This window comes from Chlorocebus sabaeus, chromosome 23 (assembly GCF_047675955.1).
Source record: "Chlorocebus sabaeus isolate Y175 chromosome 23, mChlSab1.0.hap1, whole genome shotgun sequence".
NCBI lineage: Eukaryota > Metazoa > Chordata > Mammalia > Primates > Cercopithecidae > Chlorocebus > Chlorocebus sabaeus.
Genome location: NC_132926.1, coordinates 70,471,121 through 70,490,750, shown reverse-complemented (window position 1 = coordinate 70,490,750; position 19,630 = coordinate 70,471,121). Strand labels below are relative to the sequence as shown.

At 38.3% G+C, this 19,630-nt stretch overlaps 1 protein-coding gene across 1 annotated transcript in view; it reads left to right on the top strand.

Moving 5' to 3' along the window:
* Nucleotides 1–15,705, top strand: part of CAMK4 (calcium/calmodulin dependent protein kinase IV) — a 263,646-nt gene extending 247,941 nt beyond the window's left edge. Inside the window, exons 8-11 of the mRNA XM_008014118.3 lie at nucleotides 4,268–4,343; nucleotides 9,405–9,531; nucleotides 13,887–14,039; nucleotides 15,109–15,705. Coding sequence (XP_008012309.3) covers nucleotides 4,268–4,343; nucleotides 9,405–9,531; nucleotides 13,887–14,039; nucleotides 15,109–15,549 — 797 coding nt within the window. The 3' untranslated portion in view covers nucleotides 15,550–15,705. The remainder of the gene's footprint in view (nucleotides 1–4,267; nucleotides 4,344–9,404; nucleotides 9,532–13,886; nucleotides 14,040–15,108) is intronic.
* Nucleotides 15,706–19,630: the final 3,925 nt, after the last annotated feature.

Sequence of the window (19,630 nt, the reverse complement as noted above, 5' to 3'; positions counted from 1 at the left end):
TAACGTGGCAAGTTTACTCACATTGCAGTACAATGCTTCACAAAGAAATAAATTGCCTTTGGAGAGTAAGGTTACACCCAGTGCTGTGACAGATAGGTCAGAACTTGCCATGTCAGGTATGAAAGTCCCTGTAGAGTGGATCCAAAAAGCAGTTTGTGGCACACTATTCATTTTCCTTAGAGTTCTTTTGCTGGGAGCTACTAGCAATGCCTAGAGAAAACACCTGACCCTTGCCAGTATGTGTCTCTGGTCTGCCCAGGTTGGTAGGGTTGATTTCACTGAAGCCAACAGGATGAGTCCCTACAAGGCAGCATGCACAGTAGCTGTTATAGCAGAAGAAATGAGAAAAGGAACAGGTCTACAGGTTAGAATGCTTGTTCTTGTTCTCTCTTCTTGTTAAATGATCAGTAACACATCCTTTACTAATAATATAATGGGTAGCAGGTTAAAACTCAAAGTTAACTTGGAAATCAGCTATTTGGATTCATTTACAGTTTAGAGGTAAAAAACCAAGATCCAGAAAATGTAAAAGACTCTCCCAAAATATTTCTATATTTATGTTTAAATGTCAATGTGGGGCTTGATAGCATTTCAGACAGGATAAGATTCACTGATGTGAAGACCTGCATGGAGAAGGACTAACGCATGTTGAATATGCATGCTCAATATGTGTGCATTCGGCTCCTTGACTGGAACAGCTCCCAGAGACAAAAATAGGCAATAGCAGCCCTCCTGCAATGGCAGCATAATCTGAGTTCCCCTTTACAAATGAAACTTCACTGTCAGGGCTGTTGGCTCAAAGACACTTTCTGTGGGGTACAGGTTGCCCCAGAGAATGAAAGCTAACCTGACAGAGTGAACGATGATAGTTGGCATCAGCCATGCCTGTTTCTTAATTTTGTTAATTAAACCTTAAAAGAAAAATTTTCTAGGAATAATTCACCTGTAGATTAAATAAAGCTTTTTGGCTGCAGATACAGTTCCTTAAAGGATGCATCTTGCTGAATTGCTGTGTAGCGTGCTAGAATGCACACCCTCCTTTCACTGTACAGGCTCTTTATCTCATGTAGGGGGCACTTCAAAAAGTTTGTCAGAAAATGGTGAAAAGTGATGAAAAAATATAAACTTTATTTTTCAACATAAACTGCATCAAGGTCAAGACACTTTTGTAAGTGATAACACCAGCCATTTAGTCTATCCCTAGAGAACTGAGGATCCTGGGAATTTAACCATGTCAATGCAGTCTTTTTACATTATTAACTGAAAAAACAATAGTATTCCTTATAGAGATTTTAAGATAAGGAAACAAAAAGAAGTCAGAAGGAACCAAGTTACTACTGTAAGGTAGATGCCTGATTATTTTCTATTGAAAGTCTCACCAAATTGTCCTTGTTTGATAAGAGGAATGAGCATGAGCATTTTTGTGGTGGAAAAGGATTCTCTGGTGAATGTGTCCTGGGAATTTTGTTGCTACAGCTTTGGCTAACTCTCTCAAAACAGTCTCATATGAAACGCATGTTATTTTTCTTTGGCCCTCCAGAAAGTCAACAGACAAAATGCCTTGAGCATCCAAATAAACCATTGCCATGACCCTTGCTCTTTACCAATCTGCTTTTGCTTAGATGGACCACTTCCACCTCTTGGTAGCCATTGCTTTGATTGTGCCTTGTCTTCAGGATTATACTGGTAAAGCCACGTTTTATGTCCTGTTATAATTCTTTGAAGAATCGGTTCAGGATTTCAATCCCACTTGTTTAAAATTTCCATTGAAAGCTCTGTTTTTGTCTGCATCTGATCTGGGTGCAACAGTGTTGTCATCCATCGAGTGGAAACTTTGCTCAGCTTTTAATTTTTCAGTCAGAATTGTGTAAGCTGAACTCATTGAGACGTCTGTGGTGTTGGCTATTGCTTCTGCTGTTGCCAGTCCTCTTCAATTAGGCCATGAGCAAGATTAATTTTTTTTCTCAAAAATTGATGTGAATGATGTGCCACTATGGGCTTCATCTTCAGCATTGTCTTATCCCTTCTTAAAATGAGTTATTCTCTTGTATAATGTTAATTTCTTTAGAACATTGTCCCCACAAACTTTTTATAAAGCCTCAATGATTTCGCCATTCTTCCACCCAAGCTTTACCATAAATTTGATGTTTGTTCTTGCTTCAGTTTTAGCAGAATTCATGTTGCTCAGATAGAGGCTCTTTTCAAACTGAAGTCTTCGCCTTTTTAGTGTCTCAAACTAGATCCTGTTTGGACATGTTATGACAAGTTAGTACAAGTTTATTTTGGTACAAAAAATTGTGACATTCATGCATAATTTTTTTATAATATGCATTTTCCATGAACTTTTTGAAGACGCCTCATATTTTATGTAACCCAGCTTCTACAGGGAAAAGAAACCTCTAATTAGAACATGATGAGAGTTAAGGGATAGTATGGGAAGAGGTCAGTGGAACACCCACAGTATTCCTTCCTGTATGGTAAATCCAGAGTCCCATGAGGATAGCCTCCTTCCAGAGCTCACTTTTTTTCTTTCTTTCTTTTCTTTTTTCTTTCTTTGAGATAGAGTCTTGTTCTGTTGCCTAGGTTGGAGTGCAGTGGTGCCATTTATGCTCACTGCAACCTCTTCCTCCTGGGTTCAAGCTGTTCTCCTTCCTCAGCCTTCCGAGTAGCTGGGATTACAGGCACCTACCACCATGCCTGGCTAATTTTTTTGTATTTTTAGTAGAGACAGGGTTTCACCATGTTGGCCAGGCTGGACTCAAACTCCTGACCTCAGGTGATCCACCTGCCTCGGCCTCCCAAAGTGCTAGAATTACAGGTGTCAGCCACCGCGCCCAGCCCCAGAGCTCATCTTGATAGGCAACACTGAATATGACATTTCCAGTCAGCATGGACAGAGAATCCTGTTTACTTTCATTCCAACCCCCATCCCAGAGAATGTTGTGGTGTCCTCACCCCCAAGGCCTTCCTCAGGCAGCCATCAGCATTAATCAAGAAGCTCCTTCTTCGAGAACGCTGTTGGCACCTACTGCACTTGTGTTCAAAATCAAGGAAGGCCACTCTGGACAACAGGCCTGAGCTCTATTTCTCCATAGATGGTGGGGCTGTCACTTCCCCTTTTCTTCTGTTGTTAAATAGGCAAACAAATAGCACTGTTAGTATTCAGGGAAAGTGCCTGGATCCAGTTAATTACCCATTTTCACAAATCTAAGGTAATAAAAATATAAAAGATACTGCTATCCTCCACACCAGGACTATTTTATGGCTGAGAAAGCCTTCCTTTTTCACAGCAGCAGGCAGAACTAATACAAGCCGCCTCACTGTGCACAGATAAGTTCCCCTTTCTCAGTTCATGACCTCAAGCTGATTAGGATCAGCTGCTCTCTGGAGACCTACATGTATCTCTCAATGCCAGGACATGTGCCAGGGCACCTCCTAGCTCCTGCTGCAACCGTCCAGACTAGATACTTGTCAACTCTCCTCACCGTCTGCGCTGGTTTCCACCCTGCACACTGTCAGACCCACACACTCGCTGACACACCCTGCTCCCAGCAGGTCTAGATCTCAAGGCAGCATAATTGTGACTTTTTTCTCCCCTCTTATGCTTAGCTTTCTTTCTTTTCTATGTACAAAGCTCCCTTTGAAGTACTGTGTCTATTGTAGCAGAGATATAGCTCTATCTACTTGATTTGAGCAGTACCATTATATTCTGACATAGAATATTAAAGTTAATAGTGTTATTTTGGGCCGGGCGCGGTGGCTCAAGCCTGTAATCCCAGCACTTTGGGAGGCCGAGACGGGCGGATCACGAGGTCAGGAGATCGAGACCATCCTGGCTAACATGGTGAAACCCCGTCTCTACTAAAAATACAAAAAAATAAGCCGGGCGAGGTGGCGGGCGCCTGTAGTCCCAGCTGCTCGGGAGGCTGAGGCAGGAGAATTGCGCGAACCCGGGAGGCGGAGCTTGCAGTGAGCAGAGAGCGGGCCACTGCACTCCAGCCTGGGTGACAGAGCGAGACTCCGTCTCAAAAAAAAAAAAAAAAAAAAAAGTGTTATTTTATGCATCCCAAACACAGATAGACTATAATCTCTCTTACTAAAATAGACATAAGTATTTATAGCTTCATACTGTGGTTTGGGGAGAGAAGATTGATTATAAAACTGTTCAGAAACTTTTTTGATGAATTTATTTCTTTCCCATTGCTTGATATTAAAATATAAAAGTTGACTAAGCTCTAATTTAACACAATTTTCACTTTTTCTGCAGCACCTGAAATTCTTAGAGGTTGTGCCTATGGACCTGAGGTGGACATGTGGTCTGTAGGAATAATCACCTACATCTTGTAAGTGAAGAAAAGCAATATTTATGGAAACTGTTTACCTTTCTGTGACATTTTCTAGGTACCTCTAATTCTCATAAAAACCGTAAAGATTACTTTTTGCCTTTTTGTGATTTTCTGTTACATATTAAATGCAGTTAGTGATAGAATTTCCTGAAAATGAACATTGCCTTTTATTTTGTAATTTTCTTGAGACCAGACTTCTTGTCCAGGGCTTTCCTATGTCTATATCCACTATGTAATGTACAGCAGATTTAGGGAACAATTTATTACTTGACAATAGTAAAGAATATGAGCCCAAGACCACCTGTGTAAACTTGCTCTTATTTTGCTTATTTGCATCTCATAGAAAATTATTAGACTTAGTCCTTTTAAAAGGGCAAATGACTATTTAATTTCTTAAGCAATTCCAAACTGGTATATTTCTTATCAGGAATATTTTAAAAATATTTTAAATGCATTTTAGCTATCAATTTTGTTTCTTATTTCTGTTAGGTTTTCAAGGGTCTTAAATTTAACACCCTACACACATTTCTTGGGAGAAAAAAAAAATGAGTGAAATATTTTAACTTCTGGTATCCCCAACTCCATTCCTGAGCTCCTGTCTAATAAGAAATAAGGAGTTTCATGAAATTTGCTAAAGACATCTTGGAACTGCAGGTGGTGATGAAAAAAAATCAACCAAATAGAAGAGCGTCTGAAGGAAGAATACTGTAGAACAACTAAAAAATAAGATATCGATGCTTTCAAGAGTTTAGTTCAAAACAAGGAGACTTAGTTGCCATTTAGAGAGTACTACAAAGTTAGTTGTTGGAATGCATAATATTCAAATTTGGAGAAATTTTGAAGGGTTTGAAAATAGGTATATTAGTCTACCTGGCTGACATAACAAAATATATAGACTGGGTGGCTTAAATAACAGAAAGCTATTTTCTCACAGTTTGGGGGCTGGAAGTCTAAGACCAGAGTGTCAGCACAGTCAGCTTCTGCTGAGGACCCTCTCCTGGCTTGCAGATGGCCACCTTCTCATGGTGTCCTCACATGGTGGGGAGAAAGAGAGAGCAAGCTCTGTGGAGTCTCTTCTTATGAGGGCACTAATCCCATGAGGAAGACCCCACTCTCATGACCTCATCTAAACCTGATTGCCTCCCAAGGGTTCCATCTCCAAATACTATCACATTGGGAGCTGGGGCATCAACATATGGATTTTGGGATTGGAGGGGGGAATACAATTCAGTCCACAGCAGAAAGCTTTTAATTAAAGTTGTTTTTAACTTAATAGTAATCTTAAAAAAATTCAATGTCCTGGTGATATGGACTAGGAATGGGCTAACTGTGGTAGGGCCCACAAACACGTTAGCAAAATCTAAGTTCACCTGATACACAATGGTTGATATCCAAGACAAAAAGGTTTAACAAGCAACTGATAAAATGGCCACCCACTAATATGTAATACAAAAATATATTTTGTGTGCTCAATTCCTTGTGTCTTTAGAAAAGCTTGAGAGGGGCAGGGTGCAGTGGTTCACACCTGTAATCCCAGCACTTCGGGAGGCCAAGACGGGTGGATCACGAGGTCAGGAGATCGAGACCATCCTGGCTAACGTGGTGAAACCCCATCTCTACTAAAAATATAAAAAATTAGCAGGATATGGTGGTGGGCGCCTGTAGTCCCAGCTACTCGGGAGGCTGAGGCAAGAGAATGGCATGAACCCAGGAGGCGGAGGTTGCAGTGAGCCGAGATTGCGCCACTGCACTCCAGCCTGGGCAACAGAATGACATTCTGACTCAAAAACAAAACAAAAAAAGCTTGAGAGGAATTTGGAGAGGTAAAGAATCCTGTTTTTGTCCCTAAAACGTAGGTTTGCCCCTAAAGTAGAAATATACCCAATTTATGTACCAATATACCAACAATTGTTACATTGTTGAAATGTACTGGGAGGCAGTAAGTATTAATGATATGAAAGAACTTGGAGAGATGGAAGTAGGAAATTAAGTTACATTTACCCACAAAAATTGGAATGTGGAATGCATAAAACTTAATGATATCACTGACATGGGAAAATGAAGGGAAAAATATAATTACTTGAGAAATATTTTATTGTAACCCTGAAGACAGTTCTAAAATTCTGTCCTATCCCTTAGTCCATTACCAAATTATACAAACTATTTTATATATTTCTTTTATCTTTATAAGCATAAGGTAATTAATAGGTTTAGTTGAAAGTGAGAGTGGTAGCCTTCAAAAGGAAAATAACAGTGCTGCTTACAACTAATATTCTTTAGTTTTTGGCTAACTTATGTCAGGCCCTAAGCCTGAGGACTTTTTATTTACTCTGTAGTTCATTAATAATTGGTGAAGTCCACTGGCAAGGTTGACTGGCACATTTTCTCTAGCGGGTTGTGCCACTGGATCTCTGTATCTCCTTTATTGGATTGGTTTAATGTACACTTAGTGGCCTGCTGAGCACCTGAGACTATGACCTCTAACATCTCACTCATTTCACCAGAGTGGCTTGGAGACAGACAGAGTAGAGTATGGAAAGTAACCAAATGAAGAATTAGAACTAAAGATCCATTTTGTTAATGCTTCCTGGGAAAGTAAATCTTACAATGAAGCTACATTATGAGCTTCAGTCAGATTCTTTCTTCTGTCTTCTAAATGTTGAGGCATTTGTGTTACCGATATTTGTCTGTATATACATAAACTCTGGGGCTCTTTTTTTTTTTAATAAAGCTATGAATAGACATTGGATTCCTCCTATCAGTGTTACCTCTTTTGTCCCTCTTCTTGTGGCTACTGCTGCATTTTAACTTCACTCTTTGCTTCTTTGTGTGTGTGTGTGTGTGTGTGTGTGTGTGTGTGTGTGTTTTGGAGATGAAGTCTTGCTCTGTCGCCCAGGCTAGAGTGCAGTGGCACAATCTCGACTCACTGCAACCTCCGCCTTGGGTTCAAGCGATTCTCCTGCCTCAGCCCCCCGAGTACCTGGGATTACAGGTGCGCGCCACCATGCCCGGCTAATTTTTTGTATTTTTAGTAGAGATGGAGTTTCACCATGCTAGCCAGCCTGGTCTTGAACTCCTGACCTTGTGATCCACCTGCCTCAGCCTCCCAAAGTGCTGGGATTACAGGTGTGACCCACCGCGCCCGGCCCACTCTTTCCTTCTTAAGAGTTCTAGCTTGTCACCACCAGGCTATTGATATAGCCTTGCTATTTCTAAGAATGCTATTAGGCTGAAAATGAAGGCCATCCTCTTTTTTCTCCCAGGAATTCTCGTATCTTTACCTTTTATGCCTAAACCCTCTGCCCCTATAGGCAAAAGCTGCAGGACTGGGTCTTATGATCCGATCAGAAATCAGATAGCATCAGAGATTCAAACTCTCTCCTTTAGCTTTCAACACTACAGTTCTGCCCTAAGGCTTGAAGTTGACACCTTTTACCTCTGTCACCAAAGCACAAAGTCACTGACAGGACTGAAATGAGAGAAAAGGCATGTGAACACTATAACTCTTGACTGGTCATTTTTGTCTCTAGATTTTCAGAAGGGGAAATATAAGGAAACTCCTACACTAAGTCTGGAAAGCTGGCTTATTCTCCATGACTAACTGCAACAGGCCAAAGGTTTCTAGTGTTGTGGAGAGCAGGGCAGGGCAGGCAAGGCCAGACTCTCCCCTTGTCAAGGTGAGGACGACATGTGTCCCATCTCACCTTAGGCTGCTCTTCCACAGGCAGGTCGGGAATGGGATTCTCTGTGCAGACTGTTCAGTAGGGCAAGGGAGAATGCATTGGCCCAGGCCTCTGCACTGTCGGGCCTTGCATTTTTCTCACTGGCTCCAGAATATCTGGAAGAGACAAAAATTCTCCCAGTGGGACATTCTGTGAGCAAAAGGACATACGAAACTGCTTCGTTCTAAAAACTCATTGTATTAGGATGCACTTTAATTTTTCATGCTGTATGTAACAAACCTGCACATTGTGCACGTGTACCCTAGAACACAAAGTATAATAAAAAAAAAAATTCATGCCATGTACCAACCTGGTCAACTTGAGGGAAGCCTTTGGGAAAATGTCTTTTATTCATCCTCCCTCCCACCCTCATTTTTTTTCAAATGCAACACATGCAACACATGCCCTGGCATGGGCTTTTTAAAGCAGTTCCCTCTTGGTCCCTACTGATGTTAGAACTTCCACCCATCTATAAACAGTGGACGCTTGGTGGTCCCAAACAACTCGCTTTTCCTTTCTGTCTTGTTAAGACACCCAAGATAGTTCTGTGTCCCTTTTATCCCATTTTTCCCATTCATTTTTAAGCTGACTCCATAGTAGAAAATGATACATAGTAGAAAATGATACATCGTAGAAAATGATACAAAGAATAAGGTAAGTTGAGGCTGCTCATTTCTTTGGCTGCATTTGGTGGCTATATTAATATTAAACATCTTTTAAGGTCATTCCCTGACAATAGTTTCAGCTCCTATCTTTGTTCACTCTGAAATCTAAACTGGAATGGAATGGAAATATCATAAAGCTTTATTCATTTCTATGGAGGATTTCATAGAATAGGGCAGAATAAAAATAAGTGAAAATTTCTTCTTTCCACTTTTTAATTTCTTTACTCTCAAAATCCCAGCTCTTCCCTTTCATACTAAATTGGAAGTCTGTTCAATCTCTGTCTGCCTGTCTGTCTGTCTTCTCAATACCTGTCAAAAAGTCCATGGAAAGGCTTTAGCATAATGTCTGTAATGTTAGCTATTATTATTATTGTTCTTCTGTGTAATAAGAATTATGAAAATTATTATTACACAATCATTATAATGATTATTATGGCTTTTTGTAGAAATCCTAAGTTGGTTTTATATTAATTCCTACTTCCTGAGGACTTGATTATGTGTTTACACTATCAATAGTGAATTGTAATAAGGCAATTGCATGCTCGTGCTAAGTAGACTTGCTTCCATAGCAGGAAGCTGTGAAAAAGAACAGTCTTGAATTCCTACAGAAATTTGATGAAATATGCTTGAGCTTTTAAAGACATTTTATTCTCTATATTTTGTTCCTCTAGACTTTGTGGATTTGAACCGTTCTATGATGAAAGAGGCGATCAGTTCATGTTCAGAAGAATTCTGAATTGTGAATATTACTTTATCTCCCCCTGGTGGGATGAAGTATCTCTAAATGCCAAGGACTTGGTAAGTGTAACCAAAACAAAATGAAACAAAATGAAATAAATTTATTTTTAACTAATTAGTGGGCAGTACAATTTTTAAAAATTTTACCCTTATTAATATCATGTTTTCTTTCAATTTTAAAGTATTTTTAATAAAATTAGTTCATTAATACATTTTCCTTAGAGAATAAAAACTAGATATGTTTTTGACTCCTCACTAGTTGAATTATCATAAACTACAATTACTACAGTATTAATGAGCTTTTAATACCTGATAAGTATTAAAACCTTGCTTATGAAGAAAGCTGTGCTGGGTAAATTCAAACACAATTTACACAGAATTCTGTTTTAATATGGCTTGCAATTGCCTAGAATTTAGATATACTTCATTTCTTCTTTTTTTTTTTTTTTTGAGACAAGGTCTCACTTGTCACCCAGACTGGAGTGTAATGGCATGATCATGGCTCACTGTAGCCTCCAACTCCTGGGCTTAAGCAATCCTCCCACCTCAACCTCCTGAGTAGCTGGGACACAGGTACATGCCACCACACCCGGCTAATTTTTCAATGTTTTTTTGTAAATATGGGGTCTTGCTATGTTTCCCAGGCTGGTCTCAAACTCTTGCCCTCAGGCAATTCTCCCACTTTGGACTCCCAAAGTGCTGGGATTACAGGTGTGAGCCACTGCACCCAGCCTAGATATACTTCAAGTAAAACAATATTGCTTCCTGAAATTTCATTCAAATTTATTAAAATATCCTGATAGTAACATAAGTCCCATTATGTATCATTGGCATTATAAAAATGTTCCACTGTGTTAATAGTTCATTTTGTTTGTTTGTTTTTACATTGCTTCTCACTTAAGTTAATACTGACTTAACTTAAGTCATTTGTTTGCATTCAGGAAATCCATACCTTCTGAGGAGGTCACTCATCGCTTATAAAATAAAGAGGATGCTAACATGAGATTGAAACATTTTTCATCAATCCACTAGAGAAGAACCACACAGACATAATCGAAAGCTGACTTTTGAATCATAGAAGGTTAGATGTACAAGAGGACTAGATGCCTCCTAAGAGGCATCTAGATGTACAAGTGGACAATTATGTACAACATGCCTCTTAGATGTACAACATGCCTCTTAGGAGGCATCTAGTCCTCCTCTCATTTTAAAGATGAGAATGCTAAAGACCAGAGAGGTGAAATGATTGCTAAGGTCACACAGCTTCCCAGCAGAAAGACATTATTAGGGCTGATCCAGTTTTCCAGACTCCCTTTCCAGTGCTCTTTTTTCTTCAAGCATTTCTTCCTTACCCTTTGTGTTCCTTCATGGAACAGACTCCCTAAGGCTCATGGCTTTTCCAGCATGACTGGGAAGAGAAAGTCAGTGTGTGTGATGTGTGATGTATAGATATGTCATTGCAACTCCTTCCTCAAGTCATACCTCATGCTCCCAAACATCCCTTGAATCCATCCAGTTCTCTCCCCTGGACCACTGCCCCAACCTCCTCTCTGATTGGCCTGCCTCTTCTCATGTCTTTCTCAAATACAGTCTGCACAGGATTCAAAGGGATGGTCTTATAAATAAATCACATCATGTCCTTGTCCTGCTTTAAGAATCTTAGGATAAAATCCAAAACCCATAACAAGGTCTACATGATGCTGCCTGGTCTGGGGCCTGCCGGTCTCTCCTGTGCCATCACTCACTTCACATCTCTCTCCTTTGCTCACTCGTCAGTCTAGTGCACCACATTTCTAGTTTATCATCAGCATATCTCAGGATATTGCCATGGCTCTTTCTTCTGCTCTGTAATGTTCTCTCTCTCTTCCTCCCCACCTTCTCCTCCATTACACATACACCCATACACACACACACACACACACACACACACACACACACACACACGGGTAACTCTTATTCTCAAGCCCCAGCTGCCACTAGAGATCCCTTGGGAGGCATGGTCGGCCTTCCCCTTCAGTTCCTCCCACCTATAGTCGGTTCCTTCTGCCAAAATCTTCCTTTACCCCCTGCACTCCCCAGTTCATAATAGTCATCACTTATATATTTAATGATCCTCCCTAATTAGATTTTAAGCTCTGAGGCAGGACAAAGCATGTGTACCCAGACCTCAGAACCACATGGGCATATAGTACAGACTCAGTAAATGTTCATTGGATGAAACAATGGATCCGGAAGTACACCATGAAGTTTTAGAGTCTGACACACCTAGATTTAAGTGCCCCTTTTGTCATGTCCTGGAAGTGTAACCTTGGGCTCATGATCTAACCTTGCCATGCTTTAGTTTTCTCATCTAGGATAATTGTACCTATCTCTAGGTTGTTGTGAGAATTAAGGAACATAATCTATGTTAAGTAACTAATATCAACTAAATTAGTAATAGTACTCTTATTTAGCTTTCCTTCCATTTCTTTTCACCCTTAATAAATATTAAGTGAATAAGAGGGTTAGCTTTGATGTTCCTTCATTCAGCTAGATCCCATGTTAGTTTATCACTGCTTAAAACTTCAGAACTGGAAGAATCTTTGAGCTCCATAAATGTATACTTACTAAAAAAACCCACATCTGTTGTGTCATCGGCAGAGACTAAGTGCTGAGGAGTTGAGGAATTGGATGTAAGGGGTACCACAGGGTAATGACGAGGTTTTGAGTGTGATTCTGACCTTCAGAAAGTTTCCTAACAATTCAGTTAGGATTGTTATCAGTATCTTCAAATGTAAAGATTAGCAATGGTGTATATAAATTTTTGGTGCACATTGACTTTCAATAAATTCTTTGCATTTTCATGAGGAAGATAGTAATGATGAGGGAGAGGAGAAAAATGATTCGAAAATAAAAAGAAAATACTTAATTGTCAAAAATGTTGTAAGGATTGGGTCTCATTTACATAAAATTATTAATAGCCCTGTTCAACAGATGATAGCTATGACTACTATCAGATTTTTATTTACTACCATGCCTTCTTTCTCTTAACCATCCTGCCTTCCTCCATGTCCTCTCAGATTTTAAGCCTAAAAAGCCTCATGTCTCTGTCCACTACAAATCTAGCGCAAACACACATTCTTTGCAGAAAGGAAGTGAACAGAGAACCAGATAGTATTTATTCCTCATTTGCCTTGCCACCTGATTTCCTTAGCCTGTGTTCACGTCTCCTTAGGTAATTAGAGGTAGAAAAGACCTGAGACTTACAACCACTCAAAGCTCCTTATTTTACACATGAGCAGGCCAAGGTACAGAGAGAGTGACCGCCTTGGAGACGTCATGGTGTAGTGGCCACAAGATGCACTCTGACATACACAGACCTGAGTTTAAATACAGGCTCCATCAATTCCAAATTGTCTGACCTGAGGCAAGTCACTAACTCTTTCTGAGCTTCCCTCCTTCCCTCATTTATGAATTGGCACTATTAGTTCCAAATGATAAGGCTACTAAAAGATGACATGAGTTTTGAAAACCTTATATATGCATCTAAGAAGCAATTACAAAGGAATTAAAGTGGAAATAAGATTCTGTAAGGAAAGGGCCTGAGGGGGTGTCCACAGGCAATTCATGTTTGTCTATATCTAGGGTCACAAAAGTAGCGAGCGGCATAACCAGGGCTTGAATGCACTTCCTGACTCCCAATAGTCTCTACATCATATCAGGTCACCCCTACTAAGCCCAGGATTGTGGATTATTTTATTTGTTGACCTTCCTGGCAATTTATTGACTGCCCATCCTCACAAGCAGTAGTAAACCTCCAAGAATGGGCTGCCATTGATTGAATTCCATTCTTTAAGCAAATCATGCCCTCAAGCCACTGACTTCCTGGATTATAAAATGATGTTTAAATTCTAGGCTTAGTCCTTCAAGTACCCTCAAGGGGTTAGAAAGAACTGTAAACCCCAAGATAGAAACATACGCTAGTATTCCGTAAGTGCTGGGATACTCTCCCTTTTGTTTGCCATTTAATCCCCACAGAAAGAATGATGGTGCATGAATGATTCCATTCTGTTACCATAGAGATGTACTTTAAGTTCTGAATTCTAGGTGATTGTGAAGTGCAGCCCAGAATTATTTTGCTGGCTGGTTCTGCCTTAAAAGAACTTCCAGTCCACAGGCAAGTGAGGAGCTGTTTCTTGACTTCTGTTGGAAAGCCGTCTGCTACTTTGGGGGTACATGGCCCTGTCTTCTCAGACTCCCTCAGCTACTGCTACCTGAAGCCATTCCTACCTACAGTAGGACTTAAACAATTTTTTTCTAACATGTATTTAGTGGTACTGCTGGGAAATAGAATAAGACCTGCAAGTTTGTAAGCTGAGGGCAAGCCCAGGTCATCATAAAAACCTCACTAAGTTTATGGTTCTTTATTATTTCAGGTCAGAAAATTAATTGTTTTGGATCCAAAGAAACGGCTGACTACCTTTCAAGCTCTCCAGCATCCGTGGGTCACAGGTAAAGCAGCCAATTTTGTACACATGGATACCGCTCAAAAGAAGCTTCAAGAATTCAATGCCCGGCGTAAGCTTAAGGTAAGATAGCATATATTTTGTTTTGTTTTGTTTTCAAAAAAATTATCTCCTCTTGATCTATCAATAATAGTTCTAACGTTCTTCATCTAATACTATTATTTATTTCTTAAGGCACCAGAGCAAATCTTGCTTTGAAATTCCAATAAGGCTGACACAAAGCTACTTAAGTTTTCTTATACTCTTGTAAGGAATTCATGATTAATAAAGGGAATTTGTTTTAGGTTGATATTTACATACCAAATATATTATTGCTGCTTCTCATCTAATTAAAGTGTACTGCTTAAACAGCATTGTTCAGGAAAAACTGATATTCAGAAAATTGTTTTCTTTCAGAATATGTAAAACTTGGGAAACAATTTTTGAAACTATATTTACTAATATAGATAAATAATTTACTTGACAAAAATTTAAAACATTAAGTGATATAGTAAATTACTTATCATTTTATATAGTACCTATGGAATAGAGATAAGGAGCTTTTCTATTCCATAACTGTGTTTAGGACTAACTATGTAAGTAGAGGATCTCAGAGAGCAGCTAGGGGTCAGAATTAGGGTCCTATGCCACCATTGCTTACAGTCTGAAAGGTCTGAGTAAACAAATCTGAAAGGTTCCATGGTCAAATTAATTATAAATACCCCAAATTAAATAGTATTGACTTAACCTAGGATTTCTCAAGTTAGTTTGATTATGGAACTCTTGTATCCCCATGATGACATCCATATGGTAAAAACTACTAACATCCACAGAACTAGTGTTCCGTAAAACAAATACACTAGGAAACACAGTTTAACATTTTCAAAGATTGGTTAGTCACAGGTAAACACACGTACTCAGGCTTTCAGTTGTCTAGACAGTTAAATACACTAATTTGTATTTAATTAGAGATTAAAGAGGTTTTACTGTTCATTCTCAAAATTTTATTTTGGCAAACATGTAGGAATAAGGTACTTTGAAAACTTTAAAACTAACCTATAAAATAGAATCCCTAAACGCAAAGCTGGGGTTGAGCTCTGATTTGGGGTGTTAAAGCAGAGGTAACACTTGACACTCTTCTGTTTCCAATCAGGCAGCGGTGAAGGCTGTGGTGGCCTCTTCCCGGCTGGGAAGTGCCAGCAGCAGCCATGGCAACATCCAGGAGAGCCACAAGGCTAGCCGAGACCCTTCTCCAATCCAAGATGGCAACGAGGACATGAAAGCTATTCCAGAAGGAGAGAAAATTCAAAGCGATGGGGCCCAAGCCGCAGTTAAGGGGGCACAGGCTGAGCTGATAAAGGTGCAAGCCTTAGAGAAAGTTAAAGGTTCAGATATAAATGCTGAAGAGGCCCCCAGGATGGTGCCCAAGGCAGTGGAGGATGGGATAAAGGTGGCTGACCTGGAACTAGAGAAGGGCCTAGCAGAGGAGAAGCTGAAGACTGTGGAGGAAGTAGCAGCTCCCAGGGAAGGGCAAGGAAGCTCTGCTGTGGGCTTTGACGTTCCACAGCAAGATGTGATCCTGCCAGAGTACTAAACCAGCTTCCTTCAGATCTGGAAGTCAAACACCGGCATTTTATGTACTTTGTCCTTCAGCAACGAAGGTGTGGAAGCATGATATGTACTATAGTGATTCTGTTTTTGAGGTGCAAAAAAAAAATACATATATACCAGTTGGTAATTCTAACTTCAATGCATGTGACTGCTTTATGAAAATAATAGTGTCTTCTATGGCATGTAATGGATACCTAATACCGATGAGTTAAATTTTGCAAGTAAACACAACATAACACTTAAAAACATACATTTTCAGCAACCAGTGGCACATATTTGAAGTGAATAGTAGCAAATTGTTTTTGCTTTGAAAACCTAGCCATCCTACATCCTTTGGATTTCTTCACAAGGCAGTAATTCCTTTGAACTACTGCTTAGCTAATATTAGGCAGTGCTAAAAGACATGTTCCCATAAGTTTTACAACATTTTACTTTTTATCATTGATGTGTTCAAACTGTTTACAAGGAGATGCTTGTAGATATAGTTGTACATATATGCAAAAAAAAAAAATCCACTTGCAATGGTAAGAAATTGAAGTATCCTTTAAAGGCCATGAAGCCATATGTCCCTAAAGCTTGTGTGTGCAGAATGCTTTATTTTATTCTTATTTATATACACTATATTAATAATAACCAAAATGTTCTAAGATTCTGCCATTTTACAACCCTGGAGGAAGTAATTTACAAACTCATGCTGAGTTTCATTCTTTCCTTCACCTGCTCTCCAATAAGATGACTTTCTGATAGACAAAGCTTAGGGCGTAATAAAGAAACAGGGAAGAAAAGAAGGTAAGACTGTACTTAAACTGATGAAGATAAGATTGATTCCTTTTCATTTTCCAGATAAAATTGTATTTACTCATGAATTTATACAAATTTACAGATAAGAACATTTTAATGGATAAAATCTATAATTACCAAGGTTCAAATATTTACAAAAATCTATTTCACAGGTTACTGCCAAAGTGTCTTAATAGAGTAGGAATAATATTCTGTTATAAGATTATTAATTATTGACTTTAATAGAGTAAGAAAACATTATTCTTTACCAAAGCTCTTTTTTTAATCCAATTGATGGTTATCGACACTTATCACTTATAAACTAAAATTCTTTATGAAAAGCTAGTATGTCTTTTTCTCATATTAGGAATGAAAGTACCCACATTTTACAGTGTAGTATTGAGAATGTGCCTGCCAAGAAATTTAGCACAATGCAATTTATTTACCTTAAAAAACAAACAAAAACAAAAATAAAGAAAAATACTGATTTCAAATCAGTCTCTTAAAAAGCTGGAACGTTAGACCTAGTATTTTATTATGATTTTTCCCAGAATAAATATAATTTCTCCTTGACTTTCATAGAAACACTTTCCCCTTATAGAAATTGCACTAAGTATCTCCAGTTTATTTCTAGTTTGAGTTGAAATGAATATTTTATCAGATTAATTATGTGTCTATTTTTGGTGGGTTAATTTTAAAAAGAATTCATTTTAAAAAATAATTATTTTCAGAGACCAAATTAAAGACAATAAAAAATGGCTATCACATTAAAATCCTTATTAAAAAAAGAGATCTTAAATTATGTTGGCTCTCCCTCAAAACTATTAAATTAGAAAATGAAATTAAAGCTCCAGGTTGTAGAGGCTGTTGGACCTCAGTTGACTTTCTTCTTTTCAATCACAAATCTCCCTCTACTACTATTCTCATGGGAAGGAAACAAGGTAGGACTTCTTACCTTTCATAGTTTAAGAATCTTAACAGGTCACTAAGATGGAGCCCCTGAAGAGGCACATCATCTGGGCTCAGAAGATTATTTTTTGTTTTGTTTTATTTGTACTATCTAGTAGAGAGCACTTTTCTTATTCCCTCTGTCCTTCCTTCCTCGTTTAATTATTCCCTCTCAGAATTCCCATGTTGTCCATTATAAGGGGCTCACTGTTTTTAACCTTTAAGAATGCCTTCCTTATTAAGCATTAAGATTTCCATTTAAGAGAATCAATTTCCTGTTGTAGTTTTTACCACGAGACTGAACACACACACACACACACACACACACACACACACACACACATACACACGTATGTATTGGAAGAGCAAAGAGAGGGAAGGGGGTCTTGTTAGAAAGTGGCACTTAGCTGAAAGATCAGAACACATCATTCCTCCCTGCTCACCCCCATACTGTTCCAAGGGCAGTTGTTACATTATTCCCACACTACGGTAGGGCTGACTGCATTCATTGGCCCTGTGAACTATAGAAACAACATTGCAAATACCTTGGCCAATGTGTATTTTAGAATTTACTCATTTAAATGAGTGCATATTACCACTCCTCGACATGAGTACTCAACAGTTGAGGATAATTCCCTCTATCTTTTTAAACCTATAAACTACATTTCTAAAAAATCAATGGGAGTTTTAAATTTTGACTCATGTTAGAGATTAGATTCTGATAATGACTATATAGTGACTAATTTCATGGTTTCAGTAGGAAACAAGTCAAACTTTCAAAAACTTTGGTCATTTCAGTCAAATTATTCAAATATTTCATATATATACATCCTAAGTTAAGATATTTATGTTAACATTTTTGAAAGAACAGTCAATGTTTATATTGCTTGTTAAAATGGAATGTATTGTCTATTTCAAAGATTACTTAGCTAAATAATAGTAGACAGAGATTTAATTTAACAAAATACTTCATTACATCACTTCTAATTGGCAATATAGTCACAAAGCAAAATAATTAAAATTTCAGCAAACAATAAATTACATTTTGCATTTTAGAGCTAACAATTATCACATTACATTATGGGTTTTTATTTTGAGATAAGTTCAGATACATAGCATAAACTAGGTTTTGTTGTTTTTTTCTTTTAACTATGAAGGACAGTCTTGAATTATTTCCCCCATTAACAAAGTCTAATTGGAATCCAGTATTTTTTCTCAAACTAATTTCACTTGTCCCAGAACACATAGATAGGTAAAAATTAGAATAATATGGTTGTAGAACTTAACTGTCCACAAGTGCATCATATAAATATAAATATAATGCAAGCACATGTCATTTAAGATTTTCTATTAGTCACATTTTAAGAAAAATAGATGAAATTATAGTATTTTTAATCCAATTCATCCAAATTATTCTATCAATATATAGGTAATATTAAAATTTAATGAGATATTTTGAATTCTTTATTTTTATACTGTTTTCAAAATCAGGAGTGTATGTTAGGCCTTTGGTACATCAAGTGCTCAATAGTCACATGTGGCTAGTGGCTACCATATTAGACAGCACTGGTCTAGATACTTTTTATTTTAAGCAAAGTGACACTTGAAGTTCTATGCTTAGATTTAAGTGGCCTGTTTTCACATTGAAGAGCTGGTGGGAGGCCAAAAAGAAAGTGTTTCAGAAATGTTACACTCTGAGTAAAAGCTTATTGACCACTCCTGCCCATTCATGTGCTTCAGAGGGGAAATGATTCCTAACATGACTTCAAAGAACAACACTTTCCTGGGCATTACTAAATTATCTCCTGACTAATCCCTCTGATTCCTGATGGGCCCTGGAGTCTTGACTACAGCCTAGAATCTCCTGAGTACTGCCATGATGCCAATAGTATTCTTGCTTACCAAAATCTACTGTCAGCCAACCATGTGTCTTCATTCAGGAAGGACTGCACATAGAATCCAATTTTGAGGCCTGGATTAAGCTGCATGCCATCCTTGTATCACAGGCAATATGTCTTTCTGGAAATCTACTGAACCATCCGAAATCTGCATGATGAAGATTGCGTAATGATGGTGATATCATGCCAGTTATCCTCAAAATGGGAATATGACCATTAGCTGGCATTTTTAGATTTCCTTAGAAGGGTTTAATCAACACTGCCATTACGCATGGATTTAACACAAGACTTTTGAAAATTTTTTACATACTGATTTTAGAGTAATCCTCAAGGTTCTATAGTCATTTTTAGTGGAAGACTTAAAAAGAAAGGAACAATTTTTACTGTGACTTCAATTTCATAGTATTTTAAACATATTTTGTAATTCGGAATGTTTAG